Raw genomic sequence first — 25079 nt, 5'->3', positions numbered from 1 at the left:
CTATCCATATGGTGTAGGTACATCCACAGTGCTGTTAAGAAGGGAGTTCCAGGTTTTTGACCCAGCTAATTCACAACAGTTTTTCCTCTGTAGTTTGGGCATTTGGTTCTGGGGAGCAAGGGTTCAGAAAAACAGATGTCAAACTATTTTGTTTCAAGGCTACACATATTTAAATGAGGAATATGGAACTGATCACATGATTTTAATGTGATAACATCATATGACATCCAAGTAATTTGTGTCAGCTTTAAAAATGTATCTTTCATAACTTGACTAACAAGAGATGTGTCTCTATACATCATTATATTCAGTATAATTTACATGTGACAAGCAAAGTAATGTACTTTGGGCGGCACAGTGGCGCAGTGGTTAGCACCGCAGCCTCACAGCTCCAGCGACCTGGGTTCAATTCTGGGTACTGCCTGTGTAGAGTTTGCAAGTTCTCCCTGTGTCTGCGTGGGTTTTCTCCGGGTGCTCCGGTTTCCTCCCACATGCCAAAGACTTGCAGGTTGATAGGTAAATTGGCCATTATAAATTGCCCCTAGTATAGGTAGGTGGTAGGGAAATATAGGGACAGGTGGGGATGTGGTAGGAATATGGGATTAGTGTAGGATTAGTATAAATGGGTGGTTGATGGTCGGCACAGACTCGGTGGGCCGAAGGGCCTGTTTCAGTGCTGTATCTCTAAAAAAAAACTAAAACTACTCTCACCATCTGATAACTAAAATGGGTTTGGTATGTTCCTTTATCGATCAACATTACATATGATATATGTAGAACGGCAGTGAAACAAATAGAATTAAACATCCAAAAGGTGGCATGAAACTGATGTCAGCACGTTCAATCAAAATGAGGGAAGCATTCCAATTTCTGTTTAAGAATTTCAAATAAAAATATTGCCCATCATTCTGCTCCAACAATATTTTGAAATGAATAATCACTGATCCTCTCCTTAGATAATCAATTCAAATATAATAAGATATTTGGTGCTGTGTTAGAAATGCCACTTTTTGCTGCCAATTTTATGTTTTCATTTACTTCAATGGGACAATTGGCAGCTGATTTTGCAAAGCTGAAAGCAGGTAGGACAGTTTATAAATCTATCTTTATAAAGCATTTCTTTTTGTCCATACAATATTTAGGTCAGAAATGGTAGTAGAGTTTGCAAAAGGCTCATTCAGTAAAATATTCAATGAATGAAATAAAGGCTAGCTCTAACATAGTCTTCTCCCGTCACTGATTTTGGGGGAAGAAGATTCAGAAATCCAGAAAAGAAAGCCCATTAAACGCAAATCTTTTTGTTTAGCCTTACCTGATAGTTTGGTGAATATTAGGCATCTAACCTATCAAGGTAGTTTTATTATCAACCTTGTGGACACATATATCTAGTTCACTTTCCAGAATTTCACCTTTCTTTCAATTGCAAAAGGATCAACTTCCACAACAGATTTCACTGCCACATCTTCCTCCATGTAAATGCTTTATGTTATAGAATTTTCAGGAAACAAGAAAACTTGGTACTTGAGAAACATATTTCATTAGAAATTCAACATGCATAGATGTGCTAAATAGTGGAGTATTCCGAAATGCTGAATTATTACCCAACATGGACATTAAGAGGCAATTCTGCTCCAACATACTACATATTTAAAAATGTCATTGAACTAAGCAATTTTTTTTCTTCAGATTTATATCAGATATACAAATATTAACATCAAGACGGTTAGCACAGGGGTCGGACAAAAAAAAGGGCAACTCCTGATGGATTGACTTGAAAACTGTGTGTTTGATTTGAAGTCAGAGACCCAACAAGCTTCTTAGCAAAAACATCATAAATGTTGTAACCAAGCTGACAATCCACAATAAATAGAGCAGGCAGACTCAGTTTGAAAGACCTAACATCCCCATCACTAGCTGTGCAAAGATAGGCTACAGCAAACTGTCCATCAGTCAGGTTCCGCTTCCAGACTTGAAAATCACGATCCTACAAACAAGAGTAAAGGGCATAAATTAACCTTCACCTTAATAGGGTATAGAGCTAAAACAATGTAATAAAAACTGACAACCACACATTACAGTCATATTAATGTTCCCCGACAAAAGGCTGGTTAGTTTACTCAGTCCTTAGATGGGAAATTCCTGATCTCATCAGGCCTTGGAGTGGAGGCATTGAGTTGAAGGTAGCTACTTTCTGACAAGGAGAGAGAGGAAAAAAATCTTCCACACTTCATGGTAGCAAGATCAGTTTGGTTACTAACTTTATCAGCAAGGAATGAGGGGGGGTGGGAGGGTCACCAAAAATGACAAACAAATAAAGTAGCCAAAGGAAACAAACTAGTTATATATAAATGGAATAATTTAGGGGGAAATTCTGGGTTGTCAGTTTGAAGTACTATTACTTGTCAAGGTAAGGAACGTTGGCAGGTTCATTTAAATGGAGCCATCATAAAAAGTTCAGGCCTCCTCTGCACTACTGATTTTTTATAAAGAGCTTTGAGAATAGTAGTGACATCAAGTGGCTGAATTTGAGTACTACAAAACAACCACAATTTACACCATTTCCATTGGTCCAAGCCTCATCGATAGACCAATGCAAAATGTTTCAGTAGAATTTATTATCAGGGGTCTTAAACTTTTCTAATATATCTTAATCCTTCAATCCCACTGCCAATATCATTTGAATGTAACTGGTGATACATAAAGTGATGAGAGACAATCTCTTACACCAGTAGAACAAAGATACTGAGAAATTACAGGTAAAAAGGGGTGGCACAGTGGCGCAGTGGTTAACACCGCAGCCTCACAGCTCCAGCGACCCGGGTTCAATTCTGGGTACTACCTGTGTGGAGTTTGCAAGTTCTCCCTGTGTCTGTGTGGGTTTCCTCCAGGTGCTCCGGTTTCCTCCCACAAGCCAAAAGACTTGCAGGTTGATAGGTAAATTGGCCATTATAAATTGTCACTAGTAGAGGTAGGTGGTAGGGAAATATAGGGACAGGTGGGGATGTGGTAGGAATATGGAATTAGTGTAGGATTAGTATAAATGGGTGGTTAATGGTCGGCACAGACTCGATGGGCTGAAGGGCCTGTTTCAGTGCTGTATATCTAAAACTATTTATATTTTTGAGGTACCCTCAAAACTAGAGAAAATATATTTCTAATTTTCATGCCTCCCCCCACGACCCTTACCACTTGTACTCAACATGTGTATTAAAATATAACTATGGGTACCTTCTCAATCCTTTCACCTTGCAACCCTAGATGGTCCTGGTCTATATGAATAAGCAACCTGTTCTGCAGAAGAGTCTTGGCATCATCAGAGATGGTACGAAGATCATTGGACATAAAGAGAGGTGCTGCCAGCATTGCCCAGAGTGCTAGCTGTGATTTGGACTGGTCATGGTTCAGGCCGAAGTCACCGACAATTAACTAAAAACAAAAAGCAGTGCATAAGACCATTTCAATACTTTGAAATTCTGGCCCTAAATCTTATTTTTTGAATTCACCCGGAAATATATTTCTTCTTCTCAAAGTGTGGGAACCCTTGTGTGATATCAAGGGTTAGTAATTTATCATGGGGGATTTTAATCTACATGTAGATTGGTCGAACCAGCTCAGTCAGGGTAGCCTTGAGGAGGAGTTCGTTGAGTGTATCCGTGATAGTTTTCTTGAACAGTATGTAATGGAACCGACGAGGGAGCAAGCTATCCTAGATCTAGTCCTGTGTAATGAGACAATAATATGTAATAATAATTAATGACCTCATAGTTAGGGATCCTCTTGGAAGGAGTGATCACAGTATGGTTGAATTTAGAATACAGATGGAGAGTGTGAAGATAAAATCCAATACCAGGGTCCTGCGCTTGAACAAGGGGGACTACAATAGAATGAGGGAGGACTTGGCTAAAGTAGACTGGAAACAAAGACTTTATGGTGGGACAGTTGACGAGCAGTGGAGGACTTGCAAAGCAATTTTTCAAAGTGTTCAGCAAAAGTATATTCCAGTGAAAAGGAAGGACTGGAAGAAAAGGGGTAACCTGCCATGGGTGTCTAAGGAAATAAGGGAGGCTATCAAATTGAAAGAGTTCGCATACAAAGTGGCCAAAAACAGCATGAAACTAGAAGATTGGGAAAACTTTAATGGTCAACAGAAAGCCACAAAAAGAGCTATAAAGAAAAGTAAGATAGAACATGAGAAAAAACTAGTACAGAATATAAAGACAGATAGCAAAAGTTTCTATAAATATATAAACAAAAAAGAGTGGCTAAAGTAAACGGTCCTTTAGAGGATGAGAAGGGGAATTTAGTTATGGGATATGATGAAATGGCCGAGGCATTGAACAGGTATTTTGTATCGGTCTTCACAGTGGAGGACATTAATAACATGCCAGTAATTGACAAAGAGACGAACGTAGGTGAGGACCTGGAAACAATCATTATTACGGAAGAGGCAGTGTTGGGCAAGCTAATGGAGCTAAGGATTGATAAGTCTCCTGGCCCTGATGGAATGCATCCCAGGGTACTAAAAGAGATGGCGGGAGAAATAGCAGGTGCACTGGCGGTAATTTTCCAAAATTCGCTGGACTCTGGGGTAGTCCCAGCAGATTGGAAAACAGTAGATGTGATGCCACTGTTTAAAAAGGGAGGTAGACAAAAGATGGGGAATTATAGACCGGTTAGCTTAACCTCTGATGTGGGGAAGATGCTTGAGTCTATTATCAAGGAAGAAATAGCAGGGCATCTCGATAGAAATTGTCCCATTGGGCAGACGCAGCATGGGTTCATGAAGGGCAGGTCATGCTTGACAAATCTTTTGGAATTCTATGATGACATTACGAGCAAGGTGGACAATGGGGACCCAGTGGATGTGGTGTACCTAGATTTCCAAAAGGCCTTCGACAAGGTGCCGCACAAGAGGCTGCTGCATAAGATAAGGATGCATGACGTTAGGGGTAAAGTATTAGCATGGATAGAGGATTGGTTCACTAACAGGAAGCAGAGAGTGGGGATAAATGAGTGCTATTCTGGTTGGCAATCAGTCACTAGTGGTGTGCCTCAGGGATCGGTGTTGGGACCGCAATTATTTACAATTTATATAGATGATTTGGAGTTGGGGACCACGTGTAGGGTGTCAAAGTTTGCAGATGACACTAAGATGAGTGGCAGAGCAAAGTGTGCAGATGACTGTGAAATTTTGCAGAGGAACATAGATACATTGAGTGAGTGGGCAAAGGTCTGGCAGATGGAATACAATGTTAATAAATGTGAAGTCATTCATTTTGGTAGGAGTAACAGTAAAAAGGATTATTACTTGAATGGTAAAAAGTTGCAGCATGCTGCTATGCAGAGGGACCTGGGTGTCCTTGTGCATGAATCGCAGAAGGTTGGTCTGCAGGTACAGCAAGTAATTAGGAAGGCAAATGGAATTTTGTCCTTCATTGCTAAAGGGATTGAGTTTAAAAGCAGAGAGGTTATGTTGCAGCTGTATAAGGTACTGGTGAGGCCGCACCTGGAGTACTGTGTGCAGTTTTGGTCTCCTTACGTGAGAAAGGATATACTGGCACTGGAGAGGGTGCAGAGGAGGTTCACTAGGTTGATTCCGGAGTTGAGGGGGTTGCCTTATGAGGAGAGACTGAGTAGATTGGGATTATATTCATTGGAATTCAGAAGAATGAGGGGGGATCTTATCGAAACATATAAAATCATGAAGGGAATAGAGAAGATACAAGTAGAGAGGATGTTTCCACTGGCAGGTGAAGCTAGGACAAGAGGGCATAGCCTCAAGATTAGAGGGAGCAGATTTAGGACTGAATTAAGAAAGAACTTCTTCACCCAGAGGGTTGTTAATCTATGGAATTCCTTGCCCAGTGAAGTAGTTGACGCTTCTTCAGTAAACGTTTTTAAAGCTAAGGGAACAATAAAGGAATTAAGGGATACGGTGAGTGGATCTGAGTCCACGAAAAGATCAGCCATGATCTTATTAAATGGCGGAGCAGGCTCGAGGGGCCGGACGGCCTACTCCTGCTCCTAGTTCTTATGATAATAATTAATAGGCAAAAGGAGTTTCCCCATTGTCTTTGCCGATAAAAGCACCACACAACGTGATTTGTAATGCCAACTGTCCACACTTGAAATGGACAATCATCATTCTGGAGATCCTGCTCCTATTTAACAGTCAAAATCAGCCTGGAGAAGATTCCTTCCTCAAGTGCCGCCTCCCAGTTCCTACTTAATGGTTCACCCTGGTGTGGTTAATGGCACTCCACACAATGCGTCCAAATTTGGCCTCTTGCTGGAGAAACCAGGAGCAGCACTTCAGCGGGAGAGAGAATAGAATCCCAGAGCCACAGTTTTAGAGGTGGATTATAAGAACGTAAGAAATAGGAACAGGAGTAGGCCATTCAGCCCCTCAAGCCTGGGGCGGGATAAGAAGCTGGAAGTATCACTTTGGAAAACTGGTGAGGGGGGAAGCAGTTAAAAACAAGGCTTTTGCTGGAGTGGCGTGGGCGGGGTGGGGGGGGGGTGGAGTAAGAGGAAAGGGCAAGGTAGCATGTCTTGGTAGTGGGTGGGGGAAGTATGGCAGAGGTTGCAATGGAGAGAGACAGGAGAAGCTGAGAGTACACTTTGATATTTCACAGTTAATGAATTAGAGCCCCAAAGAGTTGGAAAAAAACCAGGCAATAACATGCCATGTAAAGTCACAGTAAATCAGTATCCTAACAACAAATTGTGTATTACATAGTGTAACACCCCTATTGCTATAAAGCAGCATATCATCTGCCTTAATGAGGAAGACTGGTTACAAAACAAATGTTTCATGCCTGTGACTGAACTTATTACTTCAATTGTATTAAAGTAGTTTGCATTAATAATGTAAAACTAATTTGATTTTAACCGCACATTCCCAACCCTCATCATTTTTCATCTTGCCCTGTAGTCCACTGTGTTTTCCCCTCTTCAATGCAAAGTGAGGGGAGGAGTGAGCATGCGTTCCCTATTGTTGACCAAAACACAAATTGTTCCAAATGTGCAATAGCTACATATACTGTACCATATCTGGATCGTTCCATCGTCCTGGACCTGCAACCGGCTGCAACACTCTCTGATTGTCTCCAAACCAATTTATAATTGTTAGCACAGTACTCCACGAGTCATCAATATCATCATAATTTCTCCAAAGATTACAGAGCTCACCCATTAGTGAGTAATTCACCTAAAGGTGAACAGAAAGAAAATGTTTAGTATAATGATGGGTAGCTAAGCAAAGCAATTCAGTAATTACCTTACAAAAACAACATTGTGCTATTATAGCACCTTTAATGTCGTAAAATGTACCAATTTGCTTCAAAGGAGCAAGAGAGAGGTAGAGAGGCAAAAAGGTTTAGGACGGAAAGTCAAGAGCTTAGGCCCTAGGCAGCTGAAGGCACGGCCGTCAATGGTGGAGTGATTAAAATTGGGAATGCGCAGGGGGCCAGAATTGGAGGAGGGCAGAGACCTCAGAAGGGTTGTAGAGTCAGAGGAGGTTACAGAGATTGGAAAGGGCAAGGCCATGGAGAGATTTGAAAACAAGGATGTGAATTTTAAAATCAAGGCATTGCCAGGCCAGAAGCGTCTGCAAGCACAGGAGTAATGGGTGAATGGGACCTGGAGTTTGGATGCAGGCAGCAGAGTTTTGGGTGAACTCAAGTGATATGTAGCTTTAGTTTTTTATCAAGAAGTCAGGAAGATTTGACCCTGGAATTGCTGTGCGTTAAATGCAAAGCAATGGGGCTATAATAGTAGGGGATTTTAACTACCCCGATATTAACTGGGATAGTTTTAATGTGAAAGGAATGGAGGGAACAGAATTCTTATGGTGCATTCAAGAGAACGTTTTGGCCAGTATATAGCAAGTCCAACAAGCGAGAGCACGGTTCTAGACTTGGTTTTAGGTAATGAAGCTGGGCAGGTGGAAGAAGTGGCAGTGGGAGAGCATTTTGGTGGCAGTGATCATAATTCATAGTTATAACATAGTTATGGAAAAGGCAGAGATAGAACAGGAGTTAAAGTTCTAAATTGGGTTGAGGCCAATGTTACTAAGCTGAGAAGTGATTTAGCAAAAGTGGACTGGAAACATCTACTTGAAGGTAATCAGTGTCAGAGCAGTGGGAGGCATTCAAAGGGGAGATTCAGAGGGTTCAGAGTAAACATGTTCCCACAAAGAGAAAGGGTTGAACAACCAAATCTAGAGCCCCCTGGATGTCAAGGAGCTGACAGGGTATGAATAAGGCAGAAAAGGAAAGCTTATGTCAGACATTGAGAACTCTATACTATAGAAAGCTCAGAGGAGTATAGAAAGTGGATGGGTGAAATCATAAAGAAAATTAGGAAAGCGAAGAGAGGGCATGAAAGAATATTGGCAGGAAAATCAAGGAGAATTCAAAGATATTTTATCAATACGTTAAGAGTAAGAGGATAACCAAGGAAAGAGTAGGGCCCATAAAAGACCAAAAAGGTAACCTATGTGTGGAGGCAGAAGATGTGGGTATGGTTCTTAATGAATACTTTGTGGCTGTCTTCACAAAAGAGGGGGCTAGTGCAGACCTTGTAGTTAAGGAGGAGGAGTGTGAAGTATTGGATCTGATAAACATGGTGAGAGAGGAAGTATTAAGGGGAGTTGCATCCTTGAAAGTGGATAAATCACCAGAGTTGGATGAAATGCACCCCAGGCTGTTAAAAGAAGCCAGGGAAGAAATAGGGGGAGGTCTGACCATCATTTTCCAATCCTCACTGGATACAGGTGTGGTACCAGAAGTTTGGAGGTCTGCTAACATTGTACCTGTGTTTAAAAAGGGAGCGAGTGATAGACTGACTTATTACAGGCTAACCTCAGTAGTGGGCAAACTATTGGAATCAATTTTGAGAGACAGGATAAACTGTCACTTAGAAAGGCATCGATTAATCAAAGATAGTCAGCATGGATTTGTTAAGAGAAGGTCGTGTCTGACTAACTTGATTGAATTTTTTGAGAGAAATAACAAGGAAGATTGATGAGGGTAGTGCAGTTGATGTGGTCCACGTGGAATTTTGAAAGGCTTTTGACAAGATCTCACATGGCAAACTAGTTAAAATATAAAAGCCCATGGGATCCAGGGGAATGTAGCAAGCTGGATACAAAACTGGCTCAGCAGCAGGAAACAAAGGGTAATTGTTGATGGGTGTTTTTGGGACTGGAAGGCTGTTTCCAGTGGAGTTCCGCAGGGCTCAGTACTAGGTCCCCTGCTTTTTGTGGTATATATTAACTCATTGGACGTAAATGTACGGGGAATGATCAAGAAGTTTGCAGAGACACAAAAACTGGCCGTGGATTGATAGCGAGGAGGATAGCTGTAGACTGTAGGAAGATATCAATGGACTGGTCAGATGAGCAGAAAATTGGCAAATGGAAATTAACCAAGAGAAGTGTGAGGTGATACATTTTGGGAGGTCAAACAAGGTAAAGGACTATACAATAAATGGGAGGAAACTGAGAGGTGTAGAGGAAGTGAGGGACCTTGGGGTTTTTGTTCACAGATCCCTGAAGGTAGCAGGACTAGTCGATAAGGTGGTGAAGAAGGCATATGGAATCCTTTCCTTTATTAGCCAAGCCATAGAATATAAGAAAGAGCAGGGAGGTTATGCTGAAACTATATAAAGCATTAGTTAGGCCACAACTTGAGTACAGTGTGCAGTTCTGATCACCTCATGACAGAAAGGATGTAATTGCACTAGAGAGGGTACAGAGGTGATTTCCGAGGATGTTGCCAGGACTGGAAAATTGCCACTATGGGGAAAGATTGGATAGGCTGGGGTTGTTCTCCTTGGAACAGGAGGCTGAGGGGAGCTCTGATTGAGATGTACAAAATTGTGAGGGACCTGGATAGAGTGGATGGGAAGGGCCTATTTACCTTAACAGAGGGGTCAGTGACTAGGGGGCATAGATTTAAAGTGATTGGTAGAAGGATTAGAGCAAAGATGAGGAAAACATTTTTTCACCCAGAGGGTGCTGGGGGTCTGGAACTCACTGCCTGGAAGGGTGGTAGAGGCAGAAAACCTCTTCTCATTTAAAAGGTGCCTGGATGTGCTCCTGAAGTGCTGTAATCTGCAGGGCTACGGACCAAATGCTGGAAAGTGGGATTAGGCTGGGTGGCTTTTTTATTTGGCCGACACAGGCACAATGGGCCAAATGGCCTCTTTCTGTGCCATAAACTTTCTATGATTCTATGAACACAACTATTCTTCACATTTACAGAAGATTCTATACTTAATGAAATGCCTTCCAGTATTTTACTGGAAGAACCTAGCACTGAGCAGTAAATAGATGGGAAGAGATGACTGAAGCCACAATCAAAGAGAGGAGTTTTGAGGAGATTTTTAAAGAATGGAAGAGAGATAGCAAAATGAAAAAGTTCAATTCTAACATTAGGTTAAAATATTGAAAATTAAGATTGTGGATGGAGCTGGATGGACTGGTTGACTAGCTGGGAGTTTTTTTAAACTTGGCTCAAACATACAGAGGCCCAAGTGGTTTGACTTTAGCGCGCTCCAGAGTCAGAACTACCACTTTCATGTCTGTTCATCTGAAACTGCTTCTCATTGATGTGAAAATGTGAAAGTGATAGATCAACAAGGGAAGGTGCATTTTCTTGGTTTATTTATAATTATTCCTGTCATTTAAAAAAAAGGCTTCCTTTCAGGCATTAAAAGACAGCAACAGACTCCTCCATAAATCTGAATGTATCTGTTGCCTTGTGGTTTTGTAAGTCTACTGGAAAAATTACATTTTTTTTTTTATTCATTCCTGGGATGTGGGTGTCGCTGGCTAGGCCAGCATTTATTGCCCATCCCTAATTATCCTTGAGAAAGTGGTGGTGAGCTGCCTTCTTGAACCTCTGCAGTCCATGTGGGGTAGGTACACCAACAGTGCCGTTAGGAAGGGAGCTCCAGGATTTTGACCCAGCGACAGTGAAGGAACAGCGATATAGTTCCAGGTCAGGATGGTGTGTGACTTGGAGGGGAACTTGCAGGTGGTGGTGTTCCCATGTATCTGCTGCCCTTGTCCTTCTAGGTGGTAGAGGTCATGGGTCTGGAAGGTGTTGTCCACGGAGCCTTGGTGTGTTGCTGCAGTGCATCTTGTAGATGGTGCATACTGCTGCCACTGTGCATCAGTGCTGGAGGGAGTGAATGTTTGTGGATGGAGTGCCAATCAAATGGGCTTCTTTGTCCTGAATGGTGTTGATCTTCTTGAGTGTTGTTGGAGCTGCACCCATCCAGGCAAGTGGAGAGTATTCCATCACACTCCTGACTTGTACCTTGTAGATGGTGGACAGGCTTTGGGGAGTCAGGAGGTGAGTTACTCGCCGCAGGATTCCTAGCCTCTGATCTGCTCTTGCAGCCATGGTATTTCTATGGCTACTCCAGTTCAATTTTTGGTCAATGGTAACCCCCAGGATGTTGATAGTGGGGGATTCAGCAATCGTAATGCCATTGCATGTCAAGGAATGATGGTTAGATTCTCTCTTGTTGGAGATGGTTATTGCCTGGCACATGTGTGGCGCAAATGTTACTTGCCACTTATCAGCCCAAGCCTGGATATTGTCCAGGTCTTGTTACATTTCTACATGGATTGCTTCAGTATCTGAGGAGTCGCAAATAGTGCTGAACATTGTGCAATCATCAGCGAACATCCCCACTTCTGACCTTATGATTGAAGAAAGGTCATTGATGAAGCAGCTAAAGATGGTTGGGCCTAGGACACTACCCTGAGGATCTCCTGCAGTGATGTCCTGAAGCTCAGATGATTGACCTCCAACAACAACAACCATCTTCCTTTGCACTAAGTACGACTCCAACAAGCAGAGAGTTTTCCCCGATTCCCATTAACTCCACTTTTGCTAGGGCTCCTTGATGCCATATTCGGTCAAATGCTGCCTCAATGTCAAGAGCAGTCACTCTCACCTGACCTCTTGAGTTCAGCTCTTTTGTCCATGTTTGACCAAAGGCTGTAATGAGTGAATGGCCCTGGCGGAACCCAAATTGAGCGTCAGTGAGCAGGTTATTGCGAAGCAAGCGCCACTTGATAGCACTGTCAACCCCTTCCATCACTTTACTGATGATTGAGAGTAGACTGATGGAGCGGTAATTGGCCGGGTTGGACTTATCCTGCTTTTTGTGTACAGGACATATCTGGGCAATTTTCCACATTACCGGGTAGACCTCAGTGTCATAGCTGTACTGGAACAGCTTAACTAGGGGCGCGGCAAGTTCTGGAGCACAGGTCTTCAGTACTATTGCCAGAATGTTGTCAGGGCCCATAGCCTTTGCAGTATCCAGTGCCTTCAGTCGTTTCTTGATATAACATTGGAGTGAATTGAATTGGATGAAGACTGGCATCTGTGATGCTGGGGACTGTAGGGGGAGGCCGAGATGGATCATCAACTCGGCACGTTTGGCTGAAGATTGTTGCAAATGCTTCAGCCTTATCGTTTGCACTGGTGTGCTGGGCTCCCCCATCATTGAGGATGGGGATATTTGTGGAGCCACCTCTTCTGTTAGTTGTTTAATTTTCCACCACCATTCATGATTGAATGTGGCAGGACTGCAGAGCTTAGATCTGATCCGTTGGTTATGGAATGGCTTAGCTCTGTCTATCGCATGCTGTTTATGCTGTTTGGCATGCAAGTAGTCCTGGGTTGTAGCTTCACCAGGTTGACACCTCATTTTGAGGTATGCCTGGTGCTGTTCCTGGCATGCCCTCCTGCACTCTTCATTGAACTAGGGTTGGTCCCCCGGCTTGATGGTAATGGTAGAGTGGAGGATATGCCGGGCCATGAGGTTACAGATTGTGGTTCAGTACAATTCTGCTGCTGCTGATGGCTCACAGCGCCTCATGGATGCCCAGTTTTGCATTGCTAGATCTGTTCAAAATCTATCCCATTTAGCATGCTGTTAGTGCCACACTACACGATGGAGTGTATCCTCAATGTGAAGACAGGACTTTGTCTCCACAAGGACTATGTGGTGGTCCCTCCTACCAATGCTGTCATGGACAGATGCATCTGCGGCAGGCAGATTGGTGAGGACAAGGTCAAGTATATATTTCTCTCTTGTTGGTTCCCTTACCACCTGCCACAGACCTAGTCTAGCAGCTATGTCCTTTAGGACTAGGCCAGCTTGGTCAGTAGTGGTGCTACCGAGCCACTCTTGGTGATGAACTTTGAAGTCCCCCACCCAGGGTATATTCTGTACCCTTGCCACCCTTAGTGCTTCCTCCAAGTGCTGGTCAACATGGAGAGGTACTGATTCATCAGCTGAGGGGGGGTGGTATGTTGTAATCAGCAGGAGGTTTCCCTGCCCATGTTTGACCTGATGCCATGAGATTTCATGGGGTCTGGTGTCAATGTTGAGGACTCCCAGGGTAACTCCCTCCCAACTGTATACCACTGTGCTACCATCTCTGCTCTGTCTGTCCTGCCGATGGGATGATGATGGCGGTGTCTCGGACATTGTCTGTAAGGTATGATCGCTGAGTATGACTATGCAGGCTGTTCCTTGACTAGTCTGTGCGACAACTCTTCCAACTTTGGTACAAGCTCCCAGATGTTAGTTAGGAGGACTTTGCAGGGTCGACAGGACTGGGTTTGCCATTGTCGTTTCCGGTGCCTAGGTTGATGCCGAGTGGTCTGTCTGCCTTCATTCCTTATTGACTTCATTGGGGTTTGATACAATTGAGTGGCTTGCTGGGCCATTTCAGATGGCATTTAAGAGTCAACCACATTGCTGTGGGTATGGAGTCACATGTAGGCCAGACCAGGTAAGGACAGCAGATTTCCTTCCCTAAAGGGCAGTAATGAACCAGATGGATTTTTACAACAATCGACAATGGTTTCATGGCCATCATTAGACTAGTTTTTTAATTCCTGATTTTTATTAATTGAATTCAAATTAAATTCGAATCCATGTCCCCAGAGCAATAACCTGGGTCTCTGGGTTACTAGTCCAGTGAAAATACCACTATGCCACCACCTCCCTGATCGATAATACTGAGCCATATCAGTACAATGTCACACTTGCATAGCCACAAATACATAACAGATTCATAATATAATTAAAATGTTAAGAAAAGGAAATAAAAGGCTTCTTTGTCCCACCTTTGGTGGTAGACCATATTCATAAGCTGGCCAGCTACAAGAATACATGATTGGCCTTCCTGTAGCATTGAGAGCATGGCTCATCTTTGGATAACCTAGGGAATAGAATACTAACTGTAACATTACTTGTTCCTTTAATGTGTGCTCTATTGTAAGACTCACAGGACTACAAGTAAAATCTGAAGTAAACGTGTGTTTTATTATACTTTAACTGGAACATATATATACAAACAGTTACTGCATGAGCTACATCAAAATGTGTCTTACTATATCGGGCTCCACCCACAACTAACTGGTCATGTGTGACATGACATCACTTCCTCCAGTGACCATCACTTACAGCTCTTCAGGTGGTCCACCCTTAAGGTGGTCCCTTCTTAAGGTCATTCCACAACATCCCTTTTTTACCGAAAACATATGTACAATAAACAATGATGGTACAGTTCAGACTAACTATACATTATTAAAAAAAAGTTATTTACAGGTCTGCAAATTTAACACTCCCTAAAACGTAGAGGAGGTTTGCTTATTCGTCCTGATCTTGTCATCATGACCCTCTTCCCAGACTTCAGCTCGTCTTGGTGATTCCTCCAAGATTCAAAACTCTGATTAGCATGTTCTTCCTCTGTGCTTGGAGCCTTTGTACATTCATATTCAGACTTTGTCTTTGAATGTATCTGCGATGCCACAGGGTGGTCACATGTAGTATTGTCATACATCACTCGAGTTAACTTTGGTTCCGTCTGAGAGTTGCACAATTGGGTGTCTGGACCTCATACAATCTGGACTAGTTGCATATCCTTGCAACCTCTGCAGGATACCAAGTTCCCAACTCAGGACTCTCACCTTCTGTCCTACTCGTAATCCAACTAATTCTGATCCTGTGTGCCTGTCGTGCAATGCCTTCATCTTCCTTTGTTTAGTCAGAAATATATCCTTTACTGTGGAAAACCTAGACAGGTGATGACTGGGCAGGGTAGTTCTGATCTGCCTTCCAAACATCAACTCTGCAGGTGACGATAAGCCCATGTCCTAAGGAGTAGGCAGAGGTGGGGCATTGCAACCTAGAGATTTTGTCCTGTCTGCCTACACTTTATAATCAGCGATTTGATGGTGCGTACCATGCGTTCAGTCATGCCGTTGAACTTTGGATAATGTGACAATGATGTCACGTGATGGACTCCCCACCTGGCACACATGTCTTGGACTGTACAGTTCAGACTAACTATACATGATAAAAAAAACAAATGTTATTTATAGGCAAGCAAATTTAACACCCCCTAAAATGTAGAGGAGGTTTGCTTATTCCTGCATATTGCGGCTGATTATCAAAGATAATTTCTTCTGGCACGCCAGACAGGACTGAACAGCATGCTGACTATATCAGCAACCATTGCATTCTCGTAGCCACCTGATGATCGGAAACTTGGTGAAGTAATCTGTAACAAGGAGGAAATGATCACCTTTGTTACAATTATGTGAGGAGGGGTCTAATGGCTCCCCTCTTGTCCCTCTCCTTGTTTGACCACAGCAGGTTTATTTATTTTTTAAAGTGGATATACTTGCCAATTCAGTGAGTGTTTAACTACTTACATGCTCTGATCATAAAAAGAACCAATCAGACAGGTTTTCTTGAGTTAACCAGAGAAGGAGCTAGCTTTATTGTACTTAAACCTATTTAAATAAAGATAATAAACTACGCTCCAACTTTGACACATACACTCTCGAGGTTCGCACGCACGCACGCTCACATACACACACACACGTTACAGAGTGGGGAAGGATAGATTGGTTGAACTAGAGTCCATAGAAATAAAAAGGGTACACAGTCTGTGGAAGTTGGTGACTCAGCTGGCATCAGGCTGAATTTGGTGTACCTGAGGCTTTCAGTTTGAAGATGTGGATGGCTGATTCGATGGATCTCATGGAGGTAGCAATGCGAATGATTTCCTTCAAGGGGTCGCTGTCTGCAGCAGTAATAGGCCTAGGTGGTTACAGCCAGCAGGCAGGGTTCGAAGTTTGTAGTTGATTGGAGAGAGAGAGTGGGAGGAGGGACCCCACTTGGGTCATCTCTTGTCGCTGTCTAGCTACTTGTCTCGTTGCTGCAGAGAAAACACCAGCTTAAGCACACAGATGGTGGGCCTGTCACATGACTGTCACCCAATGACTCAACATGGTGGTTAGCAGTGTGTATTGCCTCTTGCAACTTAATCAGTCCATGTCTAGGAATTCCCTTCTCACAACAGGGTCACAGGGTCCCATTGTTCATGTGATTAGGTTTGAATGGTTTGTCTCCACCAGTTTAATGTCTCAGTGATGGCCTTAATATCTTGCTAATGGAACAGGATAGGTAATTCACTCAGATCCCCAGGTCATTGTTCATGAGGGGACTGTGCAGACAATTCATCTCCACCTCAATGCATTGGAATGTGGAGTATAATGATACATATTGGGGTGTCCATCCTAGGTGCCAGTTCCTAACTTTTATCTGTTCCCTTTTTTAAAAATTTAATTCAGGTTTCCAGCCGGTGGATTAAAAAAAAATCATCTTTCGGCATAGCAGGCTTTCGCAACACTTTGAAAGTGAAATAATTCTGTGCCAACCTTTGCCCATGGATGTGAAGATGTTTCATGTGGGATCAAGGGTTCCTTCTGTTGATTTAGCTGACAACTTTGACATTCCTCACAGGATTTCACCACCCTCTCAACATCACTGCTAATTCCTGGCCAGTAGACCGTCTCTCTGGCAAGGTGCCTGGTACGTTCTATTCTGAAACGCCCTTGATGCAGTTGGGCTAGGATATCAGAACGCAGCACGTCGGGTATCAGGACTCATTTTCCTTTGAAAATCACCCCCTGTGATATACCAAGCTCGTCTCAATACACCAGAAACCATGTGGACATTCGATTACTTCCTGTAAGGTGCCACGCCATCCTTCCACAATAACCTTCAACAATAACAATAGGGTAGGGTCACGTGCCATCTCATTTCTTAGTTGCTCGCATTTGTGGGGTCCAAAACTCACGAGGTCGATCTGGAGGTGATCGTCAGTCTCAGTATCCACACCATGACCATGCAAATCCAGCAAGACATCTGCATCTTTATTCGGGTAGGCAACATGCTCAGGGTGTCCAATGTGGCCATTTTGCTGCCCGGTTTATATTGGACGTCACAATCGTAGCCCTGGACCTTCACTAAAAGTCTCTGCAACTGTGGAGGAGCTGTCGTGAGTAGTTTGCGCCATATGGTTTCAAGTGGCTTGAGGTCAGTCTCCATGGTAAAATGTTTTCCGAACAAGTAGGTATGAAACCTGGTGACACCACAAACCAGAGCTCAGGTTTCACGTTCGATGTTAGAATAATTGGATTCGCTTTGCAACAAACTCTTCAATGCGAAGGCAATTGGCTCCCCTTCTTGCATGATGCAGGTGCCTAATCCCTTCTGATTGCATTGACCTCGACCGTGGTCTCTTTGGTCGAGTCTGAATACTGTAGCACGTTGTCTCGACTTGACAGAGCTAAGTTTAAGGACATCTGCTGGTGGTCTTCCTGCCACAAGTAAGGGGTATCTTTATACAGCAGTTCCCTACGTGGTGCTGCTTGCTCAGCGAAATTGGGATGTATGGGGCCAAAAGATTGAACAACGCTAGGCACTGTTGTAGGTCATTCCGTTCCTCAGGAATTGTCATGGCTCTGACATCCTCGATATTATCTGGGTCTGGGTGTATTCCTGTGGTGGAATATATTGACCCAAAGAAGTTGATGTGCCCAACTTTGACCTGGCATTTCTTGCTATTAAACACAAGGTCCTCATGATGAGCAGCCAGCATTAGCAAATGCAAGTTTCAGTCATGTTCTGCCTTGGTGCACCCCACCACTGCAGTATCGTCGACTATACAGATACAGCCCGGGACATGTTCCGTTATCCTGTCAGTGTATTATTGGAAATGTCCTGGCTGATGCACAGAACAAACCGTAACCGTCTGAAACAGTATGTCCCGAATGGCGTTGTCATGAAGACTCCACCTGCCAAGAATGAGGGATATTAATTTCATCATATGAATATTAATTTTAAACTGTTGCTGGAATGAAGAAATGACTTGTTTAAAGAGATCAGCAGTGGCTGAAAAACATTTGCATACTAAGAGACAGGGCCTGGAGACAATAGAACGCCTCCTTGATCCAATTAACCCAAATGGATTTTGATCACCAGACACTGAATGTATCAGAGAGCCAGCATTCCAGGGTGTCTGCTAAGATGGAGAATTCACAAATGCTAGCTGGCTAGCTCTCTCTCTCTCATGCATCTCCAGACCCACTGAAGTCACTTAAACCTCAAAAGAGAAGACTCCTACATCGAAACAAGTTGTAAAGTGTGCACTGGGCCCCAATGAAACAGCAAGACTGACCAGCAATCAAAGACTCTACATTGAACTCAAAGAACCATAAATAAATCCCAGCTATTGCCTCAAACCTTTCCCCTTTATTCTTTCTACGGTTCTGTCTCTATCTGCATGTGTGTTTATCGCTTATGAATGCTAACGTGGTCGCTCCACGTATTTGTAGTTATTTTAACCAAATTAGAGTTTTAATGCTAATAAACTTACAATTTTATTTTTTTTAAATTTTTTTTAATTTATCTTTATTTATTTATTTTTATTTTTTAATGTAATTTTTATTTATTTTATTTATTTTTATTTTTTATTTTTATTTATTTTAGTTTTTATTTTTTTATTTTTTTTTATTTTTAGAGATACAACACTGAAACAGGCCCTTCGGCCCACCGAGTCTGTGCCGACCAACAACCACCCATTTATACTAATCCTACATCAATCCCATATTCCATACCACATCCCCACCATTCTCCTACCACCCACCTACACTAGGGGCAATTTACAATGGCCAATTTACCGATCAACCTGCAAGTCTTTGGCTGTGGGAGGAAACCGGAGCATCCAGCTGAAACCCACGCGGTCACATGGAGAACCTGCAAACTCCACACAGGCAGTATCCAGAATTGAACCCGGGTCGCTGGAGCTGTGAGAAAACCTAACTGGTTGATTTCTTTGCCTTACAACTGGAAAGCAGTGAACAAGGATTCAGTGAGGGGGAGCTAAAAAGCACAGTGTTTTAAAAATTAAACCCTGTTGCGGTTAAACCAGGCAAAGGCTGAGAGGGAACCCCTAGGTCTCTTTCTCACTTGGTCGTAACAGAAATTTGGGGGCTAGCATCTGGATTTGACCCACAGACAAAGGAGAAAATTGGAAGTGGGAAGTCAAATTGATCCCAATTTTTAAAAAAGAGAAAACATTTCAAAACAGGTTTTCTCGTGGTTGTGTGTGCTAGAATACTAACATGTCTGCAACTGAAGCCAGTAACTCTCCAAGCCAGGGTGAAGTCACTTGGGATAAGTTAAAAGCACTGTCTTTGGAGGAGTTGAGAAAAATGGCTGAGCAGTGTGGGATCACTGTCCGCGCCAAGGCTAGAAAGTCTGAACTCCTAAGACTAGTGGCCAATCATTTTTCCCTTGCATCTGAAGAAGCAGAAACAGGGTTGGAAATAGACTCCGACAGCGTATTGCTAGCAAACATATAATTGGAACAGAGGAAACTTGAATCAGAAGACAGGGAAAGAGAGAGAGACAGGAGAGAGAGAAAGAAAGAGCCTTCCAGAAGGAACGTGAGGAAAGAGAAAGAGATAGAGAGAGAGGAGAGAGAGAAAGAAAGACAGGAGAGAAAGAAAGAGAGAGCCTTCCAGAAGGAATGCAAAGAGAGAGAACTGAGGTGGCTTGAGTTAACTAGGGGGCGATAGAGAAACCCCAGTGAAAGCATGGTCAATATGGAGGATCGTAATTCAAGACTGGGTACAGAATTGTTAAAATTTTCTCAATTGATTCCAAAATTCAATGAGAGAGATGTGGAAGAATTTTTTGTATCTTTTGAAAAACTTGCAAGGCAGTTAAAGTGGCCAGCTGAGGCTTAGACTCTGCTGCTACAAAGCAAGCTAACAGGAAAAGACTTATTCCCTATTGATAGATGAGAGTTCATCAAATTATGAACTGACAAGAAATGCTATCCTCGGGTCATATGAGTTAGTACCTGAAGCCTATCACCAGAAGTTTAGAACCCTCAAGAAGCAAGCTGATCAAACTTACCTGGAGTTTGAGAGAAATAAGCAGCTGGTTTTTGACCAGTGGTTGAGGACTCTTAAAGTGCAGCCCAGCTATGAAAATCTCAGAGAGGTAATTTTGCTGGAGGAATTTAAAAACTCTCTCCCCCTCTCCATAAAGACACATGTAGAGGAACAGAAAGTTCATAGACCCCGGCAAGCCGCAGTTCTGGCTGACGAGTTTGCTCTCATTTATAAGTCGGTTCCCCAGGGGAAAACCTTTCCTAGTCACCCCCACAAATCCGAAAAGGACAGAGGGTGGGAAGATGATAGAAGCCCAAGCAGCTCTGGGAGAGAAAGGAAAGCAGGAGACACAGGGGACCCTCCTCCAGCGAAAAAGGAAGGTCCTGTAGTAGGAGTGAGACCCGGAGACCTGCGTGCTTCCATTGTAACAAAGCAGGGCATCTAAGAGCTGGCTGCTGGAAACTAAAGAGAAAACCTGTAGGATTAGTCAGGGCACACCCACTCAGTGAAGGAGAAGGGACCCTGATGGAAAGCACAGCTGAACAAGCTGCGGCTTTAACTGCAGCAATAATAAGACCCAGGAAGCATACTGCTACAAGTTCAGGAAAATTTAATAGGATTCCTGAAGGTTATCAGGATTTTGTGTCTAAAGGGAGAGTAACCACATATCCCTCGAGTGGGGCAAGCAAGCCCATAGTAATCCTCAGGGACACAGGGGCCAGTAGATCCCTTTTACTGGGAAAAGGCCTGACTTTCCCCCAGAGAGTGCAGTAAACACCAGTATGGTGGTGAATGGTATTGAAGGGCAGTGTATGCCTGTACCTTTAGTCAGGTGCACTTGGAGTATGGCCTAGTTTTGGGACCAGTGACCGTAGGCATTGTCCTTAGTTTGCCTGTGGATGGGGTTGACCTGCTCCTAGGTAATGATCTGGCGGGGGCAAAGGTGGTAGCCTCACCAGTAGTGAAAGAGAGACCGCAGGAGGTCAGAGAGACAGGGCAGTGGCAGGAGTTTCCCTGAATATGCAATGAATCAGGCCATGATCAAACCAGCTCCCCCAGAGGAGACTGCATTGGCACTGCAGGTAGATAACCAGGTCTGTCTGTCTGAGACTTTCTTTGGAAACCCAGGGAGACCCAGGGAATGAGTTAAATGAATCTTCCCTAGCTGAGGCTCAGCGAGCTGACCCAATATTGTGAGAGTTAGCACAGGCTGCCCAGTCTGAAACTGAAGCAGAGGGAGTCCCTGATTGCTACTATTTAAAGAATGAGGTACTGATGAGGAAGTGTGGGTTTTCGCCGGGTGCTCTGGTTTCCTCCCACAGCCAAAGACTTGCAGGTGATAGGTAAATTGGCCATTGTAAATTGCCCCTAGTGTAGGCAGGTGGTAGTGAATATGGGATTACTGTAGGGTTAGTATAAATGGGTGGTTGTTGGTCGGCACAGACTCGATGGGCTGAAGGGCCTGTTTCAGTGCTGTATCTCTAAATATAAAAATAAAAATCAGCAATGGCTGGAAAACATTTGCATACTAAGAGACAGGGCCTGGAGACAATAGAATGCCTCCCTGATTCATTTAACCCAAATGGATTTTGATCACCAAACATTGAATGTGTAAGACAGCCAGCATTCCAGGATATCTGCTAAGATGGAGAATCCATAAATGCAGGAATTTGTTAGAAAACAACTAGTCAAATAATTAACCTGCTGGCCCAGGTTTTGGATTTTAAACTGCTCACGGAACAATTTTGGTCAGATTACAACTAAACTTGGGAAAAAAGAACCTCTCTCCTGGCTCTCTCTCTCTCTCTCTCACGAATCTCCAGACTGACTGAAGTCACTTAAACCTCAAGAGAGAAAAGACTCCTACATTGAAACAAGTTTTAAAGTGTGCACTGGGCCCCAATGAAACGATAAGACTGACCGGCAATCAAAGGCTCTACATCAAACCCAAAGAACTGTAAATAAATCCCAGCTACTGCCTCAAACTTTTCCCCTTTATTCTTTCTATTTTTCTGTCTCTATCTGTGTGTGTGTTTATCGCATATGCATGCTCGTCTGTTCGCGTCCCGTATTCGTAGTTGTTAAATGAATTAGAGTTTTAAGGTTAATAAACTTCCACCTTTCTTGTTTAATTCTAAGAAAACCTGTCTGGTTGATTTCTTTGCCTTACAATTGGAGAGCAGTGAACAAGGATTCACTGAAGGGGAGCTAAAAGCACAATGTTTTTAAACCCTGTTACGGTTAAACCAGGCAAAGCTGAGAGGGAACCGCTGGAACCCTTTCTCACCTGGTCATAACAGCATTTTAGATATTGTGAGTAGTTGGGGTGGGTTGGCTAAGCAGACTGACCAGTAGCCACGTTTCACGTCAAGCTTTGAAAAATATTTAGCACCAGTAAACATAGGTTTCATCTCCTCCAGGATCAAGAGTTTTATGCAGGCCTCTCGAGGGCTAAATTCAGTTATCACAGGTCTAAGCAAATCCTGAGATTGCCATCTTTCTTCAGCACCCAGGTAATGGTGCTGCATGAATCAGAATGCTGGTGCACGCAATATCTCCATTGCGCTTCATCTCATCCAGCTCCCCTTTAAGCTTCTCTTGAATGTGCACACTGCACTTCCTTGGTGTGTCAATAGTAGGAACTGCATCCTCCCTCATATACAATATGACGTCACCCTTGAAATTGCCGATTGCATCAAACCTGGCTGGGTAAAGTAGTTTCAGGTCTTTAACTGACTCAATGTACTCTGTGTTGCAACCTTCCATACCTTTCGGTGCAATGCTGAGCTCATGTATTGTGACGATTCGTAAATCTTGCATATTGGAAGTCCTACGACAGCTGGTCCAGTTGTGTCTACAATATAAAATATTTGTGGTAGAATTCAGAGCTCCCACAGTTGCACTGTAAGATAATCGTTCCAATGCATTTGATTGGAGAACCGTTGTAAGCAGTCCGCCTAGCTGAGGTGGGTTGTACCATAGATTCCCATTTCTATACGTACATGTCCTTCCGTATACGGATGGGAAAAATATTTGCACTTGCTCAGGTGTCAATTTTTACACTGAACTTATGCTTTCCACTCTTCTGCGGTCATCATAATCCTGATCATGGTGAATGCCTCAGATTGTGTAATAGCATTGACATGTTGATCCAAATTGACTATGTGCAATGCTTGCTCGCCGTTCACACAAGTGCATTCTTCACCCATGTCCTCTTGACAAGCTGTAACTCTGCTGACCTGATGTACCTGTTTGGGCTTTTGTTGCGTTTGCCATCCTGTCTTGCAGACACTCTCTCTACATGTGATCTGCTACCACTCCTGTGTGTAGTATCTGAGCTCAGTCTTCTGCACTGCCTTGGACTGGAACCAATGTCCTTGGGGGTGCTTTTGCTAACGCTGTTGGGGAGGGTTTAAACTAATGTGGCAGGGGGATGGGAACCAAATGAGGTCAGTGGACAGTAAGGAGGTAGTAACTAAAGCCTGTAAGGAACTAGATAATGAAGTCAGCATGACTAAGGGAAAGAGTAGACAGGGAGCAGATGATGAACGCAAAGGGACTGGTGGTCTGAGGTGCATTTGTTTTAATGCAAGAAGTGTAGTAGGTAAGGCAGATGAACTTAGGGCCTGGATTAGTACCTGGGAGTATGATGTTATTGCTATTACTGAGACTTGGTTGAGGAAAGGGCATGATTGGCAACTAAATATCCCAGGATATCGATGCTTCCGGTGGGATAGAGAGGGAGGTAAAAGGGGTGGAGGAGTTGCATTACTGGTCAAAGAGGATGTCACAGCTGTGCTGAAGGAGGACACTATGGAGGACTCGAGCAGTGAGGCAATATGGGCAGAACTCAGAAATAGGAAGGGTGCGGTAACAATGTTGGGGCTGTACTACAGGCCTCCCAACAGCGAGCGTGAGATAGAGGTACAAATATGTAAACAGATTATGGAAAGATGTAGGAGCAACAGGGTGGTGGTGATAGGAGATTTTAATTTTCCCAACATTGACTGGGATTCACTTAGTGTTAGAGGTCTAGATGGAGCAGAATTTGTAAGGAGCATCCAGGAGGGTTTTCTAGAGCAGTATGTAAATAGTCCAACTCGGGAGGGGGCCATACTGGACCTGGTGTTGGGGAATGAGCCCGTCCAGGTGGTTGAAGTTTCAGTAGGGGACTACTTTGGGAATAGTGATCACAATTCCGTAAGTTTTAGAATACTCATGGACAAAGACGAGAGTGGTCCCAAAGAAAGAGTGCTAAATTGGGGGAAGGCCAACTATACCAAAATTCGGCAGGAGCTGGGGAATGTAGATTGGGAGCAGCTGTTTGAAGGTAAATCCACATTTGATATGTGGGAAGCTTTTAAAGAGAGGTTGATTAGCGTGCAGGAGAGACATGTTCCTGTGAAAATGAGGGATAGAAATGGCAAGATTAGGGAACCATGGATGACAGGTGAAATTGTGAGACTAGCTAAGAGGAAAAAGGAAGCATACATAAGGTCTAGGAGGCTGAAGAAAGACAAAGCTTTGAAAGAATATCGGGAATGTAGGACCAATCTGAAACGAGGAATTAAGAGGGCTAAAAGGGGTCATGAAATATCTTTAGCAAACAGGGTTAAGGAAAATCCCAAAGCCTTTTATTCATATATAAGGAGCAAGAGGGTAACTAGAGAAAGGATTGGCCCACTCAAGGACAAAGGAGGAAAGTTATGCGTGGAGTCAGAGAAAATGGGTGAGATTCTAAACGAGTACTTTGCATCGGTATTCCCCGAGGAGAGGGACATG

The 25079-nt window shown here is 43.4% G+C and overlaps 1 protein-coding gene across 1 annotated transcript in view; it reads right to left on the bottom strand.

Moving 5' to 3' along the window:
* The window catches only part of LOC137383620 (alpha-N-acetylgalactosaminidase-like), a 48101-nt gene continuing 23022 nt past the window's right edge, over window positions 1-25079 (bottom strand). Inside the window, exons 4-9 of the mRNA XM_068056774.1 lie at window positions 18146-18148; window positions 14166-14260; window positions 7049-7210; window positions 3229-3426; window positions 1811-1984; window positions 1-108 (exon numbers count right to left, since the gene is read on the bottom strand). Coding sequence (XP_067912875.1) covers window positions 1-108; window positions 1811-1984; window positions 3229-3426; window positions 7049-7210; window positions 14166-14260; window positions 18146-18148 — 740 coding nt within the window. The remainder of the gene's footprint in view (window positions 109-1810; window positions 1985-3228; window positions 3427-7048; window positions 7211-14165; window positions 14261-18145; window positions 18149-25079) is intronic.

Source organism: Heterodontus francisci, chromosome 24 (assembly GCF_036365525.1).
Source record: "Heterodontus francisci isolate sHetFra1 chromosome 24, sHetFra1.hap1, whole genome shotgun sequence".
Classification (NCBI taxonomy): Eukaryota; Metazoa; Chordata; class Chondrichthyes; order Heterodontiformes; family Heterodontidae; genus Heterodontus; species Heterodontus francisci.
The sequence above is the reverse complement of the archived record's forward strand: the minus strand, read 5'-3'. Positions and strand labels throughout refer to the sequence as shown.